Source organism: Antrostomus carolinensis, unplaced genomic scaffold (assembly GCF_000700745.2).
Source record: "Antrostomus carolinensis isolate BGI_N321 unplaced genomic scaffold, ASM70074v2 scaffold11799, whole genome shotgun sequence".
Classification (NCBI taxonomy): domain Eukaryota; kingdom Metazoa; phylum Chordata; class Aves; order Caprimulgiformes; family Caprimulgidae; genus Antrostomus; species Antrostomus carolinensis.
In genome coordinates this window covers 1-24,463 of record NW_010337887.1, presented here as the reverse complement: position 1 = coordinate 24,463, position 24,463 = coordinate 1, and the positions used below count along the sequence as shown (strand labels likewise).

The window sequence follows — 24,463 nt, the reverse complement described above, 5'->3', positions numbered from 1 at the left end:
GGAGCCGGGGGAGGGCAGCCAGCCTCGGCGCTGGGAAAAACATTCATTTCTGGAATAAACTCCCCGGAGTGGGAAACGTGCCCTGCCCCCGTCCCTGGAGGCGTTTCAAGGCTAATCTGGGAAGGAAGGGATGGAGAGACCGGCACAGGGAGCCCTCGCTGCCAGCGCCGCGGCCCCAGCGGGCTCTCCCCACCCCGGTGTGCCCGGGCTCGCTGCTTCCCACCCCGCTCGGAGCAGGGAAGGGGACTGGCTCCAGACAGGGTTAAAATCGCCTTTTTCTAAAGCTTGCAGTGGCTTTTAGTCCTAAAGAGTGACTGTGAGTTTGTCAGACGCAGGCCTCGTCCCTATAGCACAAAGTTACCGTGAAAGATGCGATTTAAAATGTCCTGGTGAACACGTGTGGTCTGCAGAGGGATTGGCCTCCTCATCGCCAGCTCGTTAGATCAAATTGTAAATCCATTTTTGTGTCAGTGGTGAAACAGGTAAGGTCCGGGTCTGCTCTGGGCTTTATGCAGGTGAAGCTGATTGCCAGGCTGGGCCTAATTACTGAGGGGATGGGATCTCCCTGGGCTGCAATCCGAAGGACTGAGCGTGACTTTGATACTTTGCTAGAAGTTTTTGGTAGTTAGGAAGCAGTCTAGACACTTCAGTACAAGATGAGGCTAGCGGAAACCCTGGATGAGTCCTGGCAGCCCCACTACGGGTACCAAAAGCTGATTTAAGATAGTGTGAGTATTCCTCTGCAAGCTGTAAATGCATTTCAGGATTGCGTTGGAGACATATCCTGAAGGACGGACCTTCCCTGGGAACCCAAGAGCAGCTGCAGCACAGGCTGGGACAGTATCCCAACACCCCGTCAAAATTCCTGGCTCAGAATGAAAAATGGATCAACCCAAATGCAAATTCAGCTTTTGCATCCTCCTCAATAACAGAACATTTTATCTTCCTGGTGCAAATAATGTCAATGTTATGGCACACTGATCCATAGAGGGGAAGAAAGATCCAGTCACATATATATCATGGTTACATTCTAAATATGTTTATAAAATTAGCGTGGTACATTAACTGGTATTCAGACTTGCTTTGGCAGAGTGATGTGGAGGAAAATTGACCTGAGAACTGCCCAGGCGTTACCTATTCTCTGAATCAACACCCAGGTCTCCGTATTCAGCACCTTTTATTGGTATTACTCTTGCACCACTACTCATTCCGTAGCTCTGGACAGATCCAGGGGGTGGATTGCTTGCAGCCATTTGCATAGTTTGGATAGAAAATAAATCTGTATGCCTTTTCTAATTATTTAAATGATAATTGCAACCAGGGAACTCCTTTTAGTCCCTTGCTACAGACTGGATAAAGAGCTTTCTGATTTTTCCAACTTACAGCTGGTAAAGGTTGCCTGTGACTCAGGAACTCCATGATTCAAATTCTTCCTCAAAAAACTTTGGATGTTTTTCAAAGCTCTGGCTTAGTTCCTGGCTTTACTAATTGGGCGAGAACTTCCTGGATGTTAATCTGAACCTTTTTGTTTTGTTCCCAATGTGAACAACTCCTATTTTGGCTATTGTGTATCTGTTGCAGACCCAACTTGGTTTTAGGCCAGCTTTAAAATAGAGGGTTTTTTTTTCCTTCTTTAATTATTTTGCTATTAAACTGAAATTGCAGCAAAAACTGATTGAGGATGTTCGATTGGGTCTTTGAGGTGCGGAACAAAGTCTACTAATGTTCAGTGATTGTTTCTGTGTTAGTGGCAGGCTTTTGTAAACGGCAGTAGTGTGCACAAGAAACACTAAACCAGCGTGGTTTATTGTTGGAGGTATGGTCAACTGATGAAAGGGTGTGAAAACAAGTCAGGGTCCCCAAGTCCTGTCTTTAGTCACTGTTCTGTTGGTTAGTGTAGCAGAGCTTGACTTGAGCAACTGTTTACTTTGCGTTTAAGCAGGGAATAGCATGAGTCGTTAATGTTAAGTTATTAATATGTTAATTGCTCTGAATGCCCTAGAGCCACACTTCCTGTTGAAGATGAAAGTATAACCTCTCGCTTGGATCTGTTTGTTACAGTGCTGGATAAAGCTTTCATAGCTCCTAAGTCCAGTGAGATGTACCTGTGCTCCTACTGCCAATACTGTGTATGTCGAGTCTGTAAACAGAGTGTCCCTGTCCAGAGCTGTTGATGAGGTGTATCTCACTAGAACAAGTAGTACTGAAAATGAGGTAAACCAAAGCCCAGAACAAGCTTGAATGCTACTAATTCAACTCAAAATAATCAAAGTTTTAAAGCAGCCTTACTGCCTGTAAATCCCAAGCAGAACAGAGTGTGAGACAACAGCCTGGTTCCCTTTTCAGATACAGCAGAAAGTTAAGGTTACTCTCTTGCTTGCTCATATGTAGAAATAGCTGTAGGTTTTACATGTTTCTTCTTCAGGGCTAAGGCATGCTTGTGACATTCTAAAAAGCTCTAACAGTTTAGTTGAGATGTGTCTTTGTCAGCACCAAGACGTAGATAAAAATCTGTATCTACCACATCATACTAGTAAAAGTTAATGTTGATCAGAACAAGGGCAAATATTGGCTGGGCTTTGAAACTTGAAGAACAAAGATGAGGGTAGACATTAAATAACAAGGTGAGAAGTAAGGTGAAGGGTTTTCTCCCTTATGGTTTAAAACCAAATTAAGGCATGTTAAGATCAAAATTGTGTTCTATCCTCTGCAGTTGAAATATAGGTCTGGTCTTCTTGAAAATTTAGTGACAATTTTGGCTTCAGAATTTCTGTGAACCAGTTTCTAAATGAAATTGAGTAGAATTTTATAAGGTATTGTTGAATCATAACAACGGTTGAACTGTGTTATCTCTGAAATCCTCTTTGCCCCATGCTGTTTGATTGCAGGGCAGCTGTCTCTTGCAGCTGGGCAATGGTGTGAACTTAATGGATCCAAGCTTCCAGCAAAAACTGGAGGGTGAGAAGGAACTACTTCGCCGTGCTATACAGAAAGAACTGAAGATTAAAGAGGGAGCAGAAAACCTGCGCAAAGCGACAACGGACAGAAAGAATCTCGTTCACATAGAGCATGTGCTGAAATCTTCCAACCGAAAACTGGAGCAACTGCATTGGGAACTTCAGGAGCTTAACGCAAGGATTGTGATAACAGACAAAGAGGAGAGTAAGACAGGTAGGTCCTGGGTTATGGTTGACAGGAAAAATTCTATTATACTGCTTCAATATTTATATGTATTGAATTGATATATTTTTATGTTGAAGGCTCACAAGTACTGGGAGTTTCTGCTGTTGGTATTTAGCTGATGAAATTATCTGTGCAGTAGAAAGTTGAGAATGGGGCAATACAGGAGGCAACACGAGAGATCAGTGTAGGGAGAAGACCAGCTGAGAGTGCTGCGCTGTTCAGGAGTAGACTGTAGATGGAATTGAAGAGATTTGAATAGAGTTTCTGGGCAGTTAAACATCCAGGTGTCTTACAGGATGAATGTGTATAAAATTAGAAGAGTGCTTGTTAGGATAGGTTCATTAATAAACTGAGAAATATTAACGGATATGAACTTGAACTTCATTTGAAACTGTGTTTTGCAGTCAGTTTTGTAGACAAGACTTTTTAGTACTTTATTTTATAGCCTAACTTTCTTTTATAGAGTCACCCTTCTATAACCTAATGAAATGACACAAGAAAAGATGACTAATGGTGTTGGTTGCATTGTTTGTGCAGATGGATCTGTATCTCCAGATCCTTGTCTCTGGGAAAGAAACCAAGACCCCATGGCAAGAAAGGTTGAAGCTCTGAAAAAGCAGCTGCATGTTGAAATGAAGGTGAAACAAGGAGCTGAGAACATGATCCAAATGTATTCAACATCCAAGGTAAGCAGGAATAAACAACCATTTGGGAACATGGATTCCTGGGTCAAAAAGTCCATACACAAAAACTCTCTCTGATAATTGGTGTGTGAGAGAAATTCTTTTGCAAAGCTGGCTTGGCTGAATCCTAGCTCTGCATTTTGGTTCTCAGCATAGTAACAGCAGGTCATGGTACTGCACAGGACAACCAATACTGTGATTGTGCAAGGATAATTGGAAAAAAAAAATCCTTATGAAGCTTAGTTCAGTAAGAACACTAAGTTCAATATCAACCAGCAGCGCAGAGTTGTGATATTTTGGTTTGTTCAAAACTGCTGCTCACAAAAAACTATGCACAGTTAACCAGTGAACCACAAGTCTTGGTGACTGCAAGGTTTGGTATTAACTGGATGTGTCCTTGACCTGTCCTTTCCCTCTACAAATGGAGATAGTGATCTCAAAGTCCTTGATCCTCAGCAGTGTCTCCTTTACATAACTGCTTATTTATGCCATTTCAGGATCATTTATGACCCTACTTGCAGGTATCACTTCATCCTCATAAGTGAACACATCATCATAACACATTTTTAATGAGCATGGTTCTCTCTCTGCATATGCTTTCTTTATGGCAGGAGCGGAAGTTGCTGGCTACAGCTCAGCAGATGCTTCAGGACAGCAAGACAAAGATTGAAATAATCCGCATGCACATTGTGAAAGTGTCTCAGTCAGCAGGAGGAATGGAAGACACAGTGGATCCAGCAGGTAAGGTGTTTTAAGTAACTGATACAGCCCAGAGCAGGTGTGTCCAAAGCCCCAAGATCCAAAATACTCATTCAGTTTTCATCCTCATCGTATTTATCTCCAAAATGGCCAGTGAGGATGGGGACCACCATCAGTGCTTTGGAGCTGCGTATTGAGGAGCTGAGACATCACCTGCGCATTGAAGCTGCTGTAGCTGAGGGGGCAAAAAACGTGCTGAAGATTCTAGGAGGGAGTCGGGTACAGGATCGCAAGTTTCTGGCTGAGGTAAGCACTTACTCAAGCCTTCTTGAGAGGGTGGTTTCATGCCTCAACATTAGTGATTTAGCATGAACGAGCAGAGTTAACCAGTAGTTAGTGATTTGAGAAGTTCCTGTCTCTCTGTGAGGACAGACTAATTGGGATTGCTTTCCCTTCTAGGGATAATGTTCCTTGCTTTGGTGAAATTTCTCAGAAACATCAGAAGTTACACTGATGGGGTGGTCAGATCTATGGGAAAATATTTTGTCTTTTTCCTTTATTAGTGAGATGTTATCTGGTATTTTTTTGAAGCTTACTGTAGTAGTTCATAAAGGATTAATAGTACCTGGACTGGGGGGCTGTACACTGAAAATTTCTGCCTGCTTTCTGTTCTACTTCATATTGCTAGGCTCAGGGTCGTTTGCAAGAGTCCTCTCAGAAGATTGACCTGCTGCGCTTGTCCTTGGAACATCAACTTAGTGAGCTTTCTCCTGATCACCCAAAAAGAGCGCTCATCAAGCAGGAACTAGTAAATACTTCTTCCCTGGGAGCTCAGCATGGCAGCATCCAACCCACTTCAGTCATCAAACCTACAGCCCTTACAGGTACACAAATCCTGCATGGCATGTTGTTGTGAGGAGGACAGAGGGGAAAAATGAGTTGCATTTCTTCTCGTTGGTGTAATGCTTCTTGTTATACAGACATTTGATTTTCTAGGAACTGGACTTGTGTCTTATAGGCCAGACAGAGCTTTCTGATCATATGGATTTGCAGTCTATTCATCTGGGGTAGATTTGAGCTATTAACCAAGAAATCATGAATCTGATAAATTCTTGGACCCCTGTGAGGACAGTCTGACTGGAATTACTTCATCTTTTACATAATAATATTCTTTACTCTCCTAATACTCCTCAGGAACATTGGAAGTGAGACTGATTGGGTGTCAGGATCTATTGGAAAATGTTCCAGGACGCTCCCGAATGACAAGCTCTTCTCCCATTTGTGGCAGCCCAAGTGATTTGAGATCCCTTTCCCGAACACGAGTTGGCCTGGGTATCCATGGCCGTGGTGTTGCAGGAAAGTACCTGCGGAATGAAGAGCCTTGTAGTGAGTATGGAGTTCCATGTTGAATTGTGAGTGGCATACGGGAGCATGGGGGCTTCTCATCAAGGTACTAGGTTAGTGTGAGTGTCATTATAAGAAACCTGGTTTCTGCAAAACTAAGAGAGATAATTAATTGCATTATACGTAGTCCTCTTAGCACCCTCCTGGAAATTACATTTGTTGGGATATTCACCTTAAGCATGAGAGATTTTCTTTGGTAAAATATTATAATCCATGTTTTCTGCTTTGTCCAGATGAAGTCCTTGCTGTGCTGAAAGTGGACAATAAAGTGGTTGGCCAAACAAACTGGGGACCAGTTAATAACCAGGCATGGGACCAGAGCTTTGTCATTGAGCTGGACCGGGTAAGTCTGCCCCAGACTCCCTGTATATGGTTTTCCATTTCACCTTCCCTGATGTGCTCATCTCGCTGCCATTCCACTTGATTCAACTCTGCATTGGTGCTGTCCCCTTGTCCTTTTATGTGCCAGTTCTCTCAGTCTTCCCCTGAAGGCAGCGCGTCTCTGGCAGAGATTCAGCCTGAACAGCATCTGTTATCCTTCTCTCCTTATCTGAGCAGTTTTATTTCATCTTAACCAGCAAAGTGGCTCCTTCAGAGATTTCTGAAATGGGGAGCCCAGACAGCCATCTCCAGGAGGGTCTTTAGCTAGGAATATATGAAAACAGCAGAGAAAGCAGGGGACAGAAGGATTCAAGAAGTTTCTAATGCATATTGTTTATTTTACTGATTTTTTACGTCAGTGTGTGTGTGCTGTTTCCAGAGCATGGGGCAGTGTGTAACTCTCCTGCTTTTTAAATTATTTTTAATTATTTTTTTTTCTCTCCCACTACTCACCCATCCTACCAGTCTCGTGAGCTAGAAATTGCAATTTATTGGAGGGACTGGAGAGAACTATGTGCAGTGAAGTTCTTACGTTTGGATGATTTCCTGGATAACGAACGTCACGGGATGTGCCTCTCACTCGAACCCCAAGGAATGCTTTTTGCAGAGGTATGAATGTCAGCTTTGTTTCTCTTTCAGAGAACTCTGTCTTTTTAGTGTGCCTGCCCTGAAAGCTGTTGTTCAACCTGGGATACATGGAATGGAAGGAACAATAATCTAGAAGGGCAGAATAAAACCTGAAATCCTTTTGCATCAATATCTTATAAGAATAAGAAACAACATGATGTACTAGATGTAGCCATGCCACAGCCTCGAGTGACTCTTCGGCAGCTCTGCTGTAATTATATGTGTGTGTGCTGGGAAATCCGTTGGTTTTCATTTGCTTTCATTATGAGTCATCAGTGACACTTTAATTAAACATATGGCTTAATGGTCGGAATTGAATCACAGAGACTGTAGAATCAGAGATCCAAATTCCCTCTGGGTGTGCTTATTTTATCATCTTTCTGAGGCTAATAATAGTTTGAAGTGCCATCAATGAAGAGATCATCCGGATAATCCCTTAAAAGCCACAACACTTTCTCCTTTGTGTTGTGATGAAAGTTCCTGTGGTTATCTTTCCAAAAGTGGGATCTTGACCTCATCCGCTCAAATTTGCCTCCTCTTCCTACCTTCTTAGGTTTTTTGTGGTTTTATTTTGTTGAGGGGTGGATTGGTGAGGGGTTTTTTGAGATTTTTTGTTTGTTTGTTTTTGTGGGGTTGGGTTGGGTTTTTTCCCTTCTGTACCATAGACTATTACTTTTTTTTACCCTACAAATGGCCACGTTCTTTATGTGTGGCTTTGCAAATTAGATTAATTTAGTTTGGGATATGAATTGGTCATAATTTTGGGCTTTTTATGCATTTCAGGTAGCAGAAAATTCCAACATCTAAACCCACAGTTGAAGTAACAGATGTTTCCAGGGTGAAGCTAGAATAAAACAGTCTGGAATCTGTCTGTGGGAATGACTCCTGACTTACCAAACAGATACAAATGGAGAATTTGATGAGAGAGCAGACACATGTGCAAGTTTTCGTGTTCACAGTGTAAAAGAAATATCCTGACAAATGTTTGCTTCTCTGACAGGTGATGTTCTGTAATCCTGTCATTGAAAGAAAGCCAAAACTGCAGCGACAGAAACGCATTTTCCCCAAACAGAAAGGTAAGCTGCTAGAGAACTGACTGTTTACTATATCTAGTAGGTAGGTGTAGGTGAGGGCAGGGGTTTGCACAAGCAGGCTGGCATGCAATCCTACCCCATGAAATTTGTGAGACACTAAAATGCTTGCTAATTACTGTGTGTAAGTAGGCGGGCTTTATTAGAATGTGAAAGTTTGTTCAGTCACAAGAAGTGCAGGCAGCCTCACTGCAGCACAGTGTGTTATGTTGTGATATTATTGTGATCTTTCTATTCACAATTAGCATTGTTAGGAGCATAAAATTACTAGTTATTTAACAGACTTCTTGGGAAAGTCCACGATTCACATTGTACTAATTTAACCAGCAATGCTGTTACTCATGAACAGATATTGGAAGGTTTTCTGGAAAACTCTGAATTCTAGAAGACTGTAGCATGAACAGGCTATTGATTGTCTGTCAGGTCTTTAGAGCTGGCATCTCAGATTAATAGTTTAGAGACTGGCATAACTTGCATACTTTCTTTTTTGTCTGCAAATTCTTTCTTGTGAAGCTGAATAAGGTAAGACTTTACATACTGAGGACTCCTGGCAGTGTGGATAAATAAGATTTTTTATTTATATTCTTCAGGAAGTAGTAACAATAATGAAAACATCCTAAATGTTTTACTCTTTCTAAGATGTTTTCAGAAACTTTCTGTTAACAGGCTGCATGATTAAAATGGAGCATTGAAATAGAAGAAAATGACTTAGAATAAAATGTTTTATGCAATTTATATTTGGGAATTGTTATGATATTATACGGAACTGAACACAGGTGAAATAGTAGATCTGTTTCATTATTATTGTCATTATTAAACTTTTTTCCCTGAAAATAAGCTCATTCTCCCTGTGGTGGGCTACCTTTTTGAATAACCCATGAGTGTTTGGGTGGCAAATGATAATTCAACAGTACATGAGGTTGTAATTTGTGTGTTGTAATCTCACTGGTGTTTTGACCCTGACTCCTTCAGGGAAGGAATTTCTCCGAGCTCCTCAAATGAACATAAATGTTGCTGCTTGGGGTCGCCTGATGATGAGTTTCCTTCCTCCGTGTAGTTCCTTGAGCACTCTGAGTCCCCCACTTAATGATCCCACTCACACAGACTTCTCTTCAGTTCCCCCACAAAGTCACGTTGATTCATTGTCTAAACTGAGCAGGTAAGTCATGTTCTGAGTGCTGCTGGATGATACTCTGGAATGGCTGTAGGATAGATCTTAAAATTCTGTTGCACCTCACTCAGGTGGAGGAAGATATTGATGTGAAAATTGTATCTGTAGAGCTTAATTCAGGATTTTAAGAAAAGCCAGTGCTGCCTGAAATGATGTGGTTTCAGTGGGGTGTTCAATATGCTCTGATTTATTGTTAGCAATTGGACCAATTTCCAGAATTGCTGTCCTAACAAGCAGCCTGTTCTGGAGCCAGAGGACCTTCAGTAGCTTTCATTTCCTCTGCAGTAAGAACTGTGGGCATAGAAGTTGTAATAAGTAAACACCATGATACATAAAAAAAACCAAAAAAACCCCCAAAAAACAGATTTTCAGAAGTCATTTTGTATACACAAAAAGATGTACTGGTTCTACATTGTAAAGGAATGAAAATTCCACTCATTAAATATCTTCATTTGTATAGTAACTGAACTCTCTGCAAGGTCACAATGTGATTGTTGTATTAAAAATGCACTCTTCTTTCGTGAGGTTACATGTACCCCAACAACGAGCATAACGTAGTGCTCAGAAGGAATATAACTAAGCTGTTAAATATGCCACAGAAGAAAATTCTCTAAATAATACTTTTTTTTAAATTGTTGGAATTAGTTTTTAGAGAATTAGTCATTCTCTAAAAGGGACTATTCCCACTGATTCACAAGACTCAGAAAAGGAAAAAAAAAAATCAGCTACTGCATTGCTATTAAAATCAAGGTGTCCTTTAATTTCTTGATCATAGTGGCTTATTTCTACTCATCTATGTTTCATTAATTTTATAGCATCAGAGTTAATGCTGGAATGTGAGTCTAACCATCACCAGCTTAACAGCTCATTTTCTTTGCATTTATCTAGGGGAGCCTATGTCTTGTTGATACTTCACAGACTTGTGGTATGAAACAGGGAGTTCTGTTGTCCATTGTATTGGACCGAACTAAACTTTGCTTATATAGCAAAGGTGATACAAAGGTGTCTGTGTACAGTGTTCTGCCCTAAGAGATCTCCTTCAATTTTGTCTCACAAATGCAGTGACTTCCCTGTGGCCAAGCTCACATTTGCTGATGAAGCACCACCCAAGCCTCCACGCCTTTTCCTCATGGCCAACTCCAAAGAATCAACACCGTCTCCTGCAGATTCCCCGGTAATCATCTGGGCTAATAGGGAGACTTTTCTTTGTTGGTTGGCTTTTCTTTCAAGGCCCCAATCTTCTTAATTGTTTATTACTGAAGAAATTAACTATACTTTAGGCAGGCAGAGCCTCATTAGCTGGTTGGTCCCTGGGGATTTAGAATCCAGGGAGCTATTTTGGCATGGAGTTGCCGCAAAAATGTTGCTCCTCCTTTCCCCCCCCCCCCCCTTTTTTTTTCCTCTTTCTTCTTTCTTTTTCTTCTCTTTTTAAATTATAAGTTGCTTTTCTTGGAGAAGCAAAATGGGAGGTAGGTGAGTGTTGGGAGTTGGAGCAAGAGTACAGAACAGAGGACTGCACAGAGAAAGCAGGGAAGGAGGGTCGTCAGGCTTTTAGGACCAGATTAAGTTCTTTGTCATTAAAGAAACTGGACAAAACCAAGAAGAGCTCTACTTTTTCTGACAGGAAGGAGCAGGAAAATGACAGAGAAGATTTGGATGTGGGTGTTCAGGTCTGACTTGGTGATTCCAGAGGATGACACACTAATTTTCTTTCTCTTCCTAGTGTTTGAAGAGGCTACATGTTGAGGAGAAGTCTTGCAGCTCTGTTAGAACACAATTTCCAATCCCAGCATCTCCAAGGTAACTATGGACAGCCTGGGCTGTCTTGGGTCACAGATTAAAGAGGCACTGGGCTGAAATTTTTGAGCATGCAGTCTAAAATTCTGCTCAAGGTATGCTTTGGTTTCTCAGCAGCAGACTTAGTGCTACGTATAGACAATACCATGAAAAATCTACTCTGAACTCATCATACTTGTCCAGACGTCTGCTGTCTCTTACCTGCTTATTAACCCCAGCACTAAGCCCATTGATAGACTGTACACTGCAGTGTAATAGATGACTTCAGCAGAACGTCAAGTGACTTAACTGTCTTCAAGTGCTTCCTTGCATTTGAAGTTTTATGGTGTCACATATTTAGATGTGTCTGCATTCTGAGTAATAGATTTCAGAAACACTTTTGACATCCCTCACACACTTCTGTTTCTATTGATATGCAAGATACATTGTCTTTCATTACGTAGGGAGGCATAAAACATTAAGGTATTTATAATCTATGGCAGTTATATGTACACAATTTGATGTAACAAGGATATGCAGCTGTAAACATACCAAAAACAGGACAAGTAAAAAAAAATTACTATTGTTGAACAAATAGTGACCAAAAAAGCACAAGTAGTAAAAGCTGTCAAAGTTGATCTTCCAGTTCAGGTCATAGAATTATGTTCATAATTTCATCATCACTTTTCAGGAGTCCCATGTTCAAAACCATGTAGTCAGGATCCAGCCAGGCATCTACCTACCTTCTCTCTGAGAATGCCGAAGAGGGAGTTGAGTTCTTCATGGGTAGATACTTAGCCCTTCATTTCACTGACTTGGAGGAGTATGGAGTGTCTGCTGCCTTTTAAAGATGATCCTGGACTAAAGTGTTTAGGGTGTGGGTTGTTATTTGTTTGGTTGGGTTTTTTTTTAATTCTTTCCAAGCAGCCTGAGTTTCCTTGGTAACACCTTGTGGTTGACATAACATTCTATAACATCTCTTTATTCAGCTACTTTTTTTTTCCAGCAGCATCTTCTGTCTGTTATCTCACCATGTTTCATTTCCAAATCCTGTTTGAGAGCTTCTCCTTATGCCCTGGTCCTACTAGCAGTTGATATACATGTTCATGTCATTAACACAATTGCTGTTGAGGCTCCTGAAGGGAGTGTAGGCAAAATTGAATTTTATTGCTCCAAGGATGGGTGTGGAGGGGAACTAATCCTGTTATGGGATGTAACAGAGCAAGCCTTGGAGAGTCAGAATCGTTGCTCCTGTTGCCAGTGCAGATGGAAGTCAGACTGCTGCCACTGGAGCAGTTTCCTCACCTTAAGGTTACCTGCTCCTTTCCTTAGTGCCAGAACAGCAGCAGCAAGCTTAAGTTTTCAGGATTTCAGCGTAGGCAAGGAGTGGCTGACTGTTTGCTTTCCCTTTTGCTATACAGTGCTTCTTCCCCTAGCACAAATACACACTCCTTTGTTATCTGTTTATGCATCTTTTGGGTATTGTCTCAGCAATTCTTCTTTGTTTGTCTGCAGGAAAAGGACAGTTCAGCTGGAGGATTTTCACTGCATCGCTATGTTGGGTCGTGGCCACTTTGGGAAGGTAGTATAGAAGTGCACGCTATGGAGGAGGGCAGTAGGACCGTGGTTGTGATGATGGGCCTCTGCCTCACAGTCTGAATAGAAATGTGGCAGTACAGAAGAGATTTGTTGCAATGCAGATATACAAAACAAACCCAGCCCAACCACAGAAACAGCTGATAACTGTTGTTAACAGTCAAAACTCCTGAAGATTTGTGGTTTCAAAGCCTGGAGAAAACCATCCTGGGAGTGCTAAGTCATTTCATAAAGCACACCATTACCATTCCTTTAATTATCACGGTGATCAGTAGTGGAATAGCTCCATTCCCAAAAGCTGTGTGCATAGTTGCTTGCTGTGAGAGCTCTGGGGTGCTCATAAAGCACTCGGCCAGCTGTGATACTGCTGTTTGTGAAAAGAGTGTAGCTTACACTGGCATCCTTCTGGACTGCTGCAGCACGAGGAGCCGGAAAGAAGTGCTCCATTTCTGGAGTTACTTGAGCTTGGTTTTGGAATGTGGATGGAAATAGAATATGTCAATGGGAGTCAAAGTAATCCAATAAGGAAGGAACAGATTTGTTTGAAGTACAGCTTTTCTGTTGTCTTTCAGGTACTGCTGGCCCGATACAAGGCAACTGGGAAGCTGTATGCTATCAAAGCCTTGAAGAAAAAAGATATTATTAGGAGAGATGAAATTGACAGGTGAGCTTTGTTTAGAGATGGTACTATTGCCAGATGCTACATTAACACACCTGTAATCGAATTTTAGTGGGTATGATGTGTACTAGTGATGACACTGTTAAAGTTAAATGTGGCCTTAAGGCTTGTTAACTAAAATCAGGAATAAGGAAACTTGTAACAGTGCTGCTTTCTAGCTTCTGGTGGAAAAATACCTGAAGAACACTTTAAAACTCAAGATTTGGAAGTATGTAAGATAAATATTGTATTAGCCCACACTTTTTATTTCTTTAACTTAAGATGTAAAGATTTTCTTCTTTATCCTGTCTTTCTCAAAATGGGCTTTTCTGCCAAGTTTTAACATTTGACATTTTTGTTCTTTGAATCCTGGCAGCTTGAACTGTGAGAAGCGAGTATTTGAAGTGGTGAATTCTTCTGATCATCCGTTCCTTGTGAACATGTTTGCATGTTTCCAGACACCTCATCATGCGTGTTTCGTGATGGAATATACTCCGGGTGGTGATCTGATGATGCGCATCCATGAAGATGTGTTTCCGGAGCATGTGGCACGGTGAGTTAGAATTAGTCTAGTTTCCAGGCACTATAATTTTTTAACTTGATTCTCATAGATATTTCCTGATAACTGTTTCTCTCTTTTAGGTTTTATACAGCCTGTGTAGTCTTGGGGCTCCAGTTCTTGCATGAGAAGAAAATTGTTTACAGGTAAATGCAACAAAGAATCAAGTTTAAGACAGTTCAGCAACTTGAAAGTTTATTTTTCCTGTAGCTGTATGTCTGGAGCTCATTATCTTGCTGGGGTTTCTAATCTTTCTATCTTTATTTTCCCCATTGCCTGTTGCTATCAGCATGTTCATCATGCTTACAGTAAGGAAAGTCATCTAGAAGCTATTCATCTGGCATGTTGCAGGTGATTAATCCTCTGTGACATGTTAATACATTCGGGGGGGCACCTGTAAGTCACTGCTTTCTTTTTTATTGTGATAGTGGAGTAATTTGTCATGCTGTTGTGGGAGGCTCTTTTCCAGATGAATGGGCCCCACCCAGCTCCAAGCTGCTTTGTGAGCCTTTCATTAAGAGGAAAATATCAATAAATTAAGAGGACTCTTCCAAATAATACATTATTTAAACCAAATGTAGACTTCACTCAATTTAGATTTTATTTTCTTTATTAACATCTAGTTTCTGCCTCTTGCAAAACAAAAAAAGATGTTGGGTGGCAATCTTCAGACTTCATCCACCATTTTCTTTCCTCTCCTTTTCCTGCAGGGACCTGAAATTGGATAATCTCCTTTTAGATGCTGAAGGATTTGTGAAGATTGCAGATTTTGGCTTGTGTAAGGAAGGTGAGTGTCTTTGGTGAAGCCAGAATTGAACCATCCTTTAATCTTCAGGAAACTTATGAAGGAGTTTACACTGTGCTTGTTTGCTCAAAGGAACTAGAATATAGGATACTACAAAATACATGCTTGAGTAAATGAGCAATGGAATCGGCAGGAGCTTTCCGTGGTTTTGCTGTTGTGTTCTGTATATTTCTTACTTGGAGCTTTTAGAGGCCTCAGGTTTCCTAGTTCCTTGTTGGCATTTACAAGCATTGATGAGAGCCCTTGCCCAATTAACAGTATTAGATTGTCAAGTGATAATCTACAGCTTCCAGCAGGTGAGACTGCATATGATCCATTGAGTAATGTGTGCTGGATTTTACAAAAGCATTATTTTCCTACAGGAATAGGTTTTGGAGACCGTACAAACACCTTCTGTGGCACTCCTGAGTTTCTGGCTCCAGAAGTCCTGACAGACATCTCATACACTCGGGCAGTAGACTGGTGGGGACTGGGTGTACTCATCTATGAGATGCTTGTTGGAGAGGTAAGGCTTCCTCCAAGAGGATCTCACTAAATGGTCTTGGGGAGAGTAATACCTGACCACCTGAGAGAAAATTTTGCTGAATGTAGCCAACTATTTATTAGGACTTAAATTACATTTTTCTTATTTGTAGTGCCTGCCAAACACTAACTAGTCCATACAACTCCCTGCTATTCTCATCTCTATTTAATAGTGAGGAATGGGTGCTATGTGGATTAAATAATTAAATGTCACAATTGCAGTCACCATTCCCTGGAGATGATGAGGAAGAAGTCTTTGACAGTATTGTCAACGATGAAGTCCGGTATCCACGATTCCTTTCGTCTGAGGCACTTTCTATAATCCGTAAGGTAATGGGCTTGATGGGTCTCTGGGAGCCTGAGGAATTTGCATTTACTGTGTAAGTGGATACAGAGGGACTCAGGACCAGAAAGCACTTGTGTGTGTGATCTGGAGCTGTCTACACAGACTAAGGAAACAGTTAAAATTTAGACATATTTTTCTTTTCCTTCTCTTTACATAAATGCCATTCTTCTGTCTAAGGTTGAGTAAGCAGGCTTCTTACTGAGGTCTGTTGCTGCTGACTCTGAAATACAGAAGTGCTGATTCAAGGGCAGAAACATCAGAGTCATTCAGTGGAGATGGCTTGATTCAGTTTTTGAATATGACCCAGTAGTCACAAGTGCACAGTTGAGGTGAGATGCTTCGTGTGGTTTACAGCAGGTTCTCTCATTGATGTTGGCAAGATGTTTACAAAGAGCTATTACTAGCAGATTATGACCTTGCTGCAAAGTGAGAATGAGAAGATACTGAGGGGTCAGTCCATCCTCCTTTTGTTTTTCTCTCTGCAAAGTGATTTTTGTCCATCCTTGTTCTAGTTGTTTAATTTTGAACTGATATTTCCTGCAGCTTCTTCGGAAATGTCCAGAGCGTAGACTGGGAGCAGGGGAAAAAGATGCAGAAGAGATTAAAATCCAGGCCTTTTTTAAGGTAGGAAGTCACTTTATCCCTCCCTCTCATCCCTTGTGTTTGAGCCGAGTGATTTGCTTTCTGTTGATATTTGGGCACACTTCCATTAGCTGTCAGTGAGATCTTAGTGGTAGCTCTTCATTGCTCTATTCATGAATGTATGTTTCAATTCATGTTTAAAATGACATCCCTGGAGTGTCTTTTCTGGGATCTGTAAGCTTGCAGAGCCAGATTGTGCTGCTTCTACGTACAACTATACCTACATTTGAGCCACCAACAAATACCCCTTTGAAATCAAACTGCAGCAGTCAAAGACACTGTCTAGTGGTGACAGTGATTGCCAGTCAGTCTATTTGATGGCACCTCCATTTGCAGGATATACATGAATCCTAAGAGAAATTGAGGTTAAAGACACATTTGCTTTGGGTCAAGGATATTCCTCCTTGTCATTACCCATCTGCCAGAAGCTATTAGCCTTATAGCCCCTGACTGGCTTTGCACTGGAGTAAGAAAAGAACTTGGATGGCAGCAGAAATTGCTGGGAGGTCCACAGATCCACCTGGCCACAGCTGCACTTCAGTTCTGTCCCCCCTAGATACCGTTTGAGCTGTAGCTTTGTTTCTTGGTGTTCTGAAGAACAGCCTTAGACTGTGTAGAGTCTCTGTACTACCTGGCCTGCAGCAACTATGCTGTTTGCTTTGGGCCTTTTTATTTATTTATTTATTTATTAATTAGTAGAAATAAGACATGTTGCAAATAAACTGTAAGGGAGGCTGCAATCCTTCCTCTTACTTTTACATTTCATAAATAATCTTAATGTCCACCTGACCTGTTTGCTTGCTTCTCTTACAGGAAATTGATTGGGGTGCCTTGTTTGCCAGGACTCTGAAGCCCCCTTTTGTGCCCACTTTAAGAGATCCCACCGACATTAGCAACTTTGATGAAGAGTTTACATCACAAAAGCCAATCCTTACTCCTCCAGAGGAGGTTGCTCTCCTAACCCGTAAGGAGCAGACTGTCTTCAAGGACTTTGACTTTGTCTCCAGACACCTTGTAGATGTTTGATTCCTCTGCTGTAAGAAACATGAGCAGATGGTTTCCACCTTGAGAGAATGTAGAGAGGACTTGGCATGGGCAATGGAAAAGTCAACAGAATCTGTAGAACTGGTAGTGCTGATGACCGCAGGAAGAGGGTGCCCTGCAAGCTCAGTTAACCTACTGTGGATTTTTCAGCCTCCTTGGTTGGGAAGGATACTGCATGCCAATTATCTTTAAGGAGTAATTAATGTTTAACTGGATGTATCTTCTGCTGCCATTGAATATAGATGGAAATCTGGAATTTGAGCTGGACTTAACTTAATGAAATCAAATAATCTCTGCAAACCAGGTTACTCTTTGCAAGGAGCCTAAGTAAGTAGCACGGCTTTTTAAAGCTGCATAGTAGCAGGGGGAATGGCCATTCCTCACCTGTTTTCTAGAAAAGGTAAGCAGCAGTCTCTTTGTAATGATTTTATGCCTATTCCCACTCATAATTATGTGTATGCCAGAGAAGGAATGGATTTTAACACAACCAAGACAATGATGTTTGGGTTTGGTAATGATCCAAGTGATCTGTCTTAAGGAAAAGGTGTGAGTCTGTCTATTGGATTCTAAATCTTAGCTATTGTTTTTAATGATATAAAAAAGCCACAGCTTTGCACATGCTATCTTTTTTTGGAAAATAAAGATACCTTTCTTTATAATGAAATTTCAGCTTTTCATCTCCTTTGTGTTAGCTGAATGTTTCAGATCAGGGCTAACCACATTCTGCTCAACAGGCAGGGTTTTATTTTTCTCTGTAAGTGTTTCTAGTAATAATTTCTTCCTTCCTTCCTTCCTTCTCACTCAAGTTGTCTGCGTACATGTTGCGTGGTGTCATCAGTGGTCACATACAAATGATTGCAGTTGAGTTGTCTCTCCACAGATTTTATCAGTTTGTATATCCTGTATCTTGCTAAATAATGATAGTGTTAATATTGGAAAATCAGTGAGTTAAAGGTGATTTCGTTTGCCTGGTAACTTACTTTGTAATTATACTTAGTAAGATAAATTTTCTTCTCTTAAATTCGTAATGTTAGCTTGTTGGGCCAAAAAAGGAAGGGTATCTAGAAATGAAGCATCACACTGATGACAAATAGGGATGCACAGTTATTATTCCTTCAGTTTGTCTTCAACAGAAGTAGACAGAAGTCGAACTAACACCATTATGCTGTCTCTGGAGATAAGGTTTGGGCGCAGCTAGTGAGTCCTCGTTATTAAATCAAGGCTGGCCTAAGTGCTTCAGAATTCAGAGAGGTAAGAGCTATGTTGGTGCAAAACAGAGATAATTCACACTGAACCTGGACTTCCTATTTTCAAGTATAACAGCTTCTGCAAATTCCCACATACAAATATCCTTCCAGCCTCCTGCTCTGCCTTGCACATTTTCCTCACCGTGTTTGAGTAGCAATGGCTGGCTCCCTGTTGGTCCCGACAGCGCGGGTTGTGACTGCTCCTAAGCTCAGGGGCTCTGTAAGTGGTAAGTAGCAGAGTGGATTGTTAGCACAGGTAAAACCTAGAACTTGGGTTCAAAGAGAGAGGCGTAAAGAACCAAAAAAGGCACATTTAATGTTTTAATGTAGTTTATAGTAAAGTAAAAAGACTGTAAATTACCATGAAGGTGCATTTAAAAATAGAATTACCAAACAGAGCAAAACTGTGTTTTCAGCTGTAGAACCTGCTGACAATTTGTTATTTGAGAGATACCTGAAGAACCAGAAATCCCCACGTGGCAGATGAGCCACACTTCAGCAGACACCACACTGCCACAAGCAAACTGCAGAATCCTTTCTGGGTGGTACATCATTATTAAGAAAACAATTCTTAGTGTTCTGATATCCCTCCGATAGGAGTTTCTACCCTGAACAAACCAGACTAGCCACAGATTACAAACTCTGGAGTTGGTCAAAAAAAGGAATCCTGGTCAAAAAAGGAATCCTGCTGTTTTTAAAGTGCTTTTGGACTATCGTGCTGTATTAGTGACTACACTGTCCTTTCTTAAGTGCTTATCAACTCTAACCCTGAGTGCATCCTACCAGCTGGCCATATGTGCTGGAGTTAATAATTCCTGAGCCAAGGCAATTAAAGCACAAAACTTTAACTAAGGTTTTGTTGTGGTGCTGGTGTTTTGTTTTGGTTTTAAACAGAAAAAGGTCAGGACTAAAATTCACAACCCAGCCTTTTCTGCTTTTAAAGCTAAAATTGGTCACCCCAAACTTCCTTTTAGTTCCTCATGAAGACTTTTGAAGAATGACCTTTTATTACAATGGAAAACAAGTAAGCTCACTGCTATCCCAGGAAGCCACCAGCACCCTCTCATCTCAATGACACAAACAGGACCTAAAATCTTTCCTCTTGCACTGAAACTTTGTATTCTCTTATTAAACTTTTACTAGCATGTTGAGGTAGTAGTATTACCAACAGTGTTACCTGAGCTAAGCAAGAAGTACCCACCTCTGCTACCAGTTATCTCCCTGCAAGCTACAAGGGCCTGAGCATGAAGTTACCTGCAGAAATAATCTAGTAGGTAAGTATTACTTTTCTGTCTAAAGAAAAGTGGATGGTATTGTTCTTTGCTGACTTGATTAAAAATAGTCTGTGAACTGTTAACAGCACTATAAACTTAAAGAAAAAAAACCCCAAACAGTCAGGAAGCCGGTCAGGGCATCACAAAGTACAGGCTGATTGTCTCAGAAGCTGAATTTGGTGCCTTGCAGCTGTTTCTCATGCACATTAACTATTAATCCTCAAATTTTTGTGAAAAGCATTAAGTTGAGGCATGTGATCAAAGTGAAATTTGCTTTTGACTGTCCAAATATTTACTCAAATCTTTCTATTACCTGCCCAACAGTACTGACAAAAGGCACTGCAGTTCTCGCAGTGAGAACTAAGTGGAAGAAAGGCCACAGGAATTATATTGATTCTGGCTGTAATAGCTGCTGTTCCCCAGCAGCAAAACGAGAGGAAAACTTTGTGGAAGAGAAGTGACCACAGATGCTCACACTACTCTCGCATCTCTTCTGGAGAGATGTTGATGCAGTTAGCAAAAGGAAGTAAATTTACAGAGATACCTTTGCTCAGCCCAGAAATAGGCTCTGCTGGCCTTCCCAGAACTAGTATCTCCCCTTTAACAGTGTTATTCACATATAAAAAATAACCCTGACTACCCTTGAAATGTAATTTATGAGATGACCATACGGTTGTGGAACATGTTGCAAAGTTCCACACAAGGAAACAGCGGCAATCGCACTAGCAAAGCTTTACCCAGCAGCCTGCAGCTGTGCTGGCACTCTGTAGGTAGGTATTACAGTGACTAGACTGGCTCTTCGTTCCTCTGAAAATAGATTTTCTCCCATGCAGTGAGGTGGCACGAACAGAAGAATCTCCAGAGATTGAGGACTATCCCTTGGTCAAAGGGATTCTCCAGCTCCGAGTGCCGCAGGTAGGAGATGCGATGATGTGACATGAATTCCCAGGTGGTGGTGTTGCATGAGATCAGGTAGAGGTGTGAAAGCAGCAGCAACAGGACAACAGTGGTGAATATGACAATCAGGAGGAAGGACATGAGGAGGAGAATGTTGTGCTGCAGCCAGTCCCAGGACTGCTCAAAGTAGAGGCCTGACCTTTCAATTCAGAGGGAAATAAATTCACAGTCAAAGATGTAGAATATTTACATAAGCCAAACAAACTTGATGGCACATTTAAGTTTGATTCATAACTAGTGAGCTTCTGATAATCAGGTACTAGAGAGAGTTAAAATACTGTAAACTCTTAAGGGACTGTACTAGTAGTGACTTAAGTTTTAAGTATTTTAAGATGCTGGTTCCCCTGGCAGCTGAGAGAGACAATCCTCTTCAGTTAACTCCTCTCCTGAACAGGCTACAGCTGAAACCCCACCGGAGTTTCCAGTATTCAGGTTTGTAAACAAAGATCGTGTTACAGCAACTGAAGCAAAATTAGTTAACTTTTTGACTGATGTTAATTCTGTTAATTTAAGCTTAAAACAAAGATGAACAATGAAACAAATTAGGAGATTCTGCTCAACTACTGATCAGCTATGTGGTCCCTCAGCAGATTAGGGGGATCAGAAGAGCTGATCTCCAGGATGCAAAAGGGGGTGAAGATACAAAGCCCATCCAAAGCCAGTCCAGGCACTGATAAGTTCTACGTTAACGCTGCTGTGGGGCTGCAGGAGCACCAAAATTTTTAGCAATCGCAGAGGTCAAAGTGCCACCTCCAGGCCTTACCAAGCAACGTGACCTCCCCAGAGCAGAACTATAAGCTGCACGCTCAAGTAGACTATGAAGAGGGGGTGATTCTTCTCTCCTACACAGTTCTCGATCCAGGGACAGTGATGGTCGTAGCGCCGCACACAGTGCTGGCACAGCTGGCAGTGCTTGGCTCGCATTGGTTGCTGCAAAACAAAACCAAACGTGCACATGGTAGTAATAGACCACTGGTTCAACTCCCTGTTTGGCAGAAGAGAACATCATGCGGGATCGTCTTCCTCCACAGCAGTGCTGTCCCAAAAGCCCTCCATTTTGAGATAACAGCACAGCACAAACATTGCTAAGGCAACTAAAGGGGATCATGATTCCCCTGGTACAGAGCCAAATGAGTGAGATTCAGATGAGGTGACTCTCCCACACTACTGCTATCTGTGTATTTTCTTTATTATCTACCTATTTATAGGAAGCCCAGTGTGTAAAGGAGGGAGATAGAGCCAGTCTGTCCTATTCAGGAAAGCATGAGCAGAGTGTCGAGGTGAAAAACCAGGACCAGAGCTACTGAAGAAAGTGTGCAGGGTTGGGATGTCTTCATGAGACTGTGCAGAGGAGAGAAGTGTCTCTACTTCTGTGTGAATACAAGACACTTGCACAGGAAAGCAGCTCAAGTACCAGGAACAAAGATAAAAGGTTTGTCTGAGTAAAGCAGTATGAGTGTGCTCATAGGATGTGTTCCCTGAAGCACATATATAAGCTTTGTCAGCTTTTCCTCTTGCAGTAAGCTGGCTTCTCCTGGTAGATATTCTTCAGGAATTTATGGAAGCTGCAGTAATGCTCAATTCTATTAAACTGATAAGGATGGCTCTGAAACCAGGCACTTCTAGGCTTCAGGCAAACTGTTCTAAGAGATAATCTAACTGCTCTAATTTTAGCTTCATGCTCTTTTACAACTCAGGTTAATGTTTTGTTGTTTTTAGTCCCACAAACAAGCTCACAGCTACCAGCCATTCTTACGTGTCATGCTCAACTGCTTTTCTGACCCTCTATCAAGATATCTTCACCATAACCTTTCTGACAACACTGTAATGTCTGACTGCCACGGCAGGAATAATGTAGAATACAATTTTCCCACAGCAAAAGAAGATCCTTGGTTCTATGAGCCAGCAGGGATTTGTTTCAGCCTTGGAAAACTAGGATACATGCCAACGTCCATCACTACTCCACCTTTACACAATTTGTTTGGATCACTTTTCAATTCAAGACTGTGGCTGAATTCAATTTGCTAGTTGTATTTACTTTTTCTGTAAGGTTTTTTTTTCCCAGCAGGAGGGTGACCCTGTAACAGAATTAATCAGATCTGCCATGCCTCCAAACCACTGAGCAGCAATGGTAGAGCAGAAAAACACCAGCAACAACAGCTGAACAAAGATGGTGCCAAAAAAGGTAAGATTGCAAATCGCTCATCCCATTCTCTCTGTCGTGTTGAGTGCCTACCTTCACCATGCAGTAACCACAGCGCCGCATCTTAATGTTACTTGGAACTTGGGGTATCACCAGGCTTTGTTCTTCACTCTTGCCTGCCTACAAAAAAAGAGACAGGGAGTGACTAAGGAGGGTTTGTGTGCTGCTGCCTTAGCATGGCTGAGCTGTCTGGACCCCTTTACTTAACAGTTACACGTTGCTGGTTATCTCTATCATTAGGAAGGTTAAACAAAAAAATTCCTTAGAATTCCTACAGAAGCTGCAGATAGATAAGGTACAGGGAGAGAGAACAGGCTGCTGGAACCATCAAAAGAACATCTGCTCAGAGGCAGAAATTGGGATGAGATACCACACCAATCCCAATGCTACACTTTGGGATAAAAATAAACAAGGATTAGACTTCACTTCCAAACACAATAATGATGGGTTCTCAGTACAAGCAGTGCTACCTCTTCACAACACAGCCAACATTTACGTTAATTACAGAATCACAGAATGGTTGAGGGTGGAAGGGACCTCTGAAGGTCACCTAGTCCAACCACCCTGCTCAAGCAGGGACTCCTAGAGCACATGAACCAGGATTTTGTCCAGATGGTTTTTAAGAGAATCTCTGGGGAGATTCTACCTCTCTGGGCAACCTGTCCTAGCGCTCAGTCACCCTCACACTAAAGAAGTTCTTCCTTATGTTCAGGTGGAACTTCTTCTGCTGCAATTTATGCCCGTTGCTTCTCATCCTAGTGTTGGGTTAAATTGATAATGCCTTTGTCCTACACAATCTGTAAGGCAGCAACCTGCAGTGACACTTTGCATCTCCATTTACCCCACTGTTACTTGTTTGTGTACATGTCCTCTGAGAGGACAACAAATCTATAACCAGTTCAATAAACAGAGCTGCAGAGAGCACTTTCTTCCAAGCTTGCCATTCAATCCAGGGTTTTTTTGCACTTGTACCACTTAGTGGTGATTAGCATAACACAGGTCATGTATACATTCCATATGGTACAGCAGCCTCTGACACAAGGGAGAACTAACACTCAAATAGCACAGTGTGGTTACAACAGGAGTAGGGTATAAAGTCTGTGAACCCTACTGCAGTTACAGAATATGAATCAGAGACTGTTCAGCCTCATCCCCAATGGTTTGGGTACGTTTCCTTTATGCCAAGTGCAACAGAAACTGTTTCAGATTGTTCTTAACTAGTACAGTGGGAAAAAGGAAATCAGCCTATAGGCTGTATAGCCCCGGCACTTTCTTCCATTCATGATGTACCTTCTCTTCCTCTTCAGGCTTAACAAAACCCGGATCCATCAGAGACACCTTAAAGTACAGCAGGACAGAGCACAAAACCAGCAAGACGAAGATCAGCGGCTGCAGCAGCTCCCCGCGCTCCTCTTGCCTTTGCAGATCTGAAAGGGACCCCAAGGAAAGAGCAGCAGCGAACTGAAGCGTTCAGGACGGTTCTCTCCGGCCTCTACAAAGGGGTCCCGCGCTTACGGCCGGGGGGACGGGGAAAAAACGGGGAGAGGGGGCGGGGGGAGAAGCGGGCAAAGGACGGGGCCCCCCAGCGCCCCACA

At 41.8% G+C, this 24,463-nt stretch overlaps 2 protein-coding genes across 4 annotated transcripts; one reads left to right on the top strand and one right to left on the bottom strand.

Annotated features, from left to right (window-relative positions):
• The first annotated feature begins 2,891 nt into the window (after positions 1 to 2,891).
• Positions 2,892 to 17,345, top strand: LOC104518836 (serine/threonine-protein kinase N2). 3 transcript variants are annotated; one of them, XM_029086825.1, is made up of 21 exons: positions 2,892 to 3,169; positions 3,710 to 3,869; positions 4,478 to 4,607; positions 4,720 to 4,871; positions 5,254 to 5,449; positions 5,760 to 5,951; positions 6,203 to 6,312; positions 6,816 to 6,959; positions 7,978 to 8,053; positions 9,041 to 9,227; positions 10,302 to 10,413; positions 10,963 to 11,039; positions 12,531 to 12,597; positions 13,184 to 13,275; positions 13,646 to 13,822; positions 13,912 to 13,974; positions 14,539 to 14,615; positions 14,996 to 15,138; positions 15,378 to 15,485; positions 16,045 to 16,125; positions 16,957 to 17,345. In XM_029086825.1, the coding sequence occupies exons 1-21, from the start codon at positions 2,928 to 2,930 to the stop codon at positions 17,167 to 17,169; spliced, it is 2,799 nt and encodes a 932-aa protein (XP_028942658.1). In that variant the 5' UTR covers positions 2,892 to 2,927; the 3' UTR covers positions 17,170 to 17,345. The 3 variants fall into 3 exon arrangements, with proteins under 3 accessions (XP_028942658.1, XP_028942659.1, XP_010173627.2); XM_029086826.1 differs by having other exon boundaries at positions 2,892 to 3,171; positions 3,721 to 3,869; XM_010175325.2 differs by lacking the exon at positions 10,963 to 11,039 and adding an exon at positions 10,778 to 10,781 and having other exon boundaries at positions 2,931 to 3,171; positions 3,721 to 3,869; positions 9,041 to 9,183; positions 10,270 to 10,413; positions 12,452 to 12,597.
• Positions 17,346 to 20,494: 3,149 nt separating this feature from the next.
• On the bottom strand, positions 20,495 to 24,329 carry ZDHHC12 (zDHHC palmitoyltransferase 12; the record flags this gene model as incomplete). The annotated part of the gene is made up of 4 exons (XM_010175326.2): positions 20,495 to 20,804; positions 21,429 to 21,595; positions 22,902 to 22,988; positions 24,159 to 24,329. Coding segments are annotated over 4 exons (735 nt in total), but the record flags the coding sequence as incomplete, so codon positions are not given.
• Between the last annotated feature and the right edge of the window lie 134 nt (positions 24,330 to 24,463).

Bases quoted from the DNA above. Each gene is read 5' to 3' on its own strand.
- LOC104518836 (XM_029086825.1), top strand. From the start codon at position 2,928: ATGGATCCAAGCTTCCAGCAAAAACTGGAGGGTGAGAAGGAACTACTT. The intron at 13,276-13,645 runs GTGAGCTTTGTT...GAATCCTGGCAG, and splicing joins AGGAGAGATGAAATTGACAG to CTTGAACTGTGAGAAGCGAG. The intron at 13,823-13,911 runs GTGAGTTAGAAT...TCTCTCTTTTAG, and splicing joins TTTCCGGAGCATGTGGCACG to GTTTTATACAGCCTGTGTAG.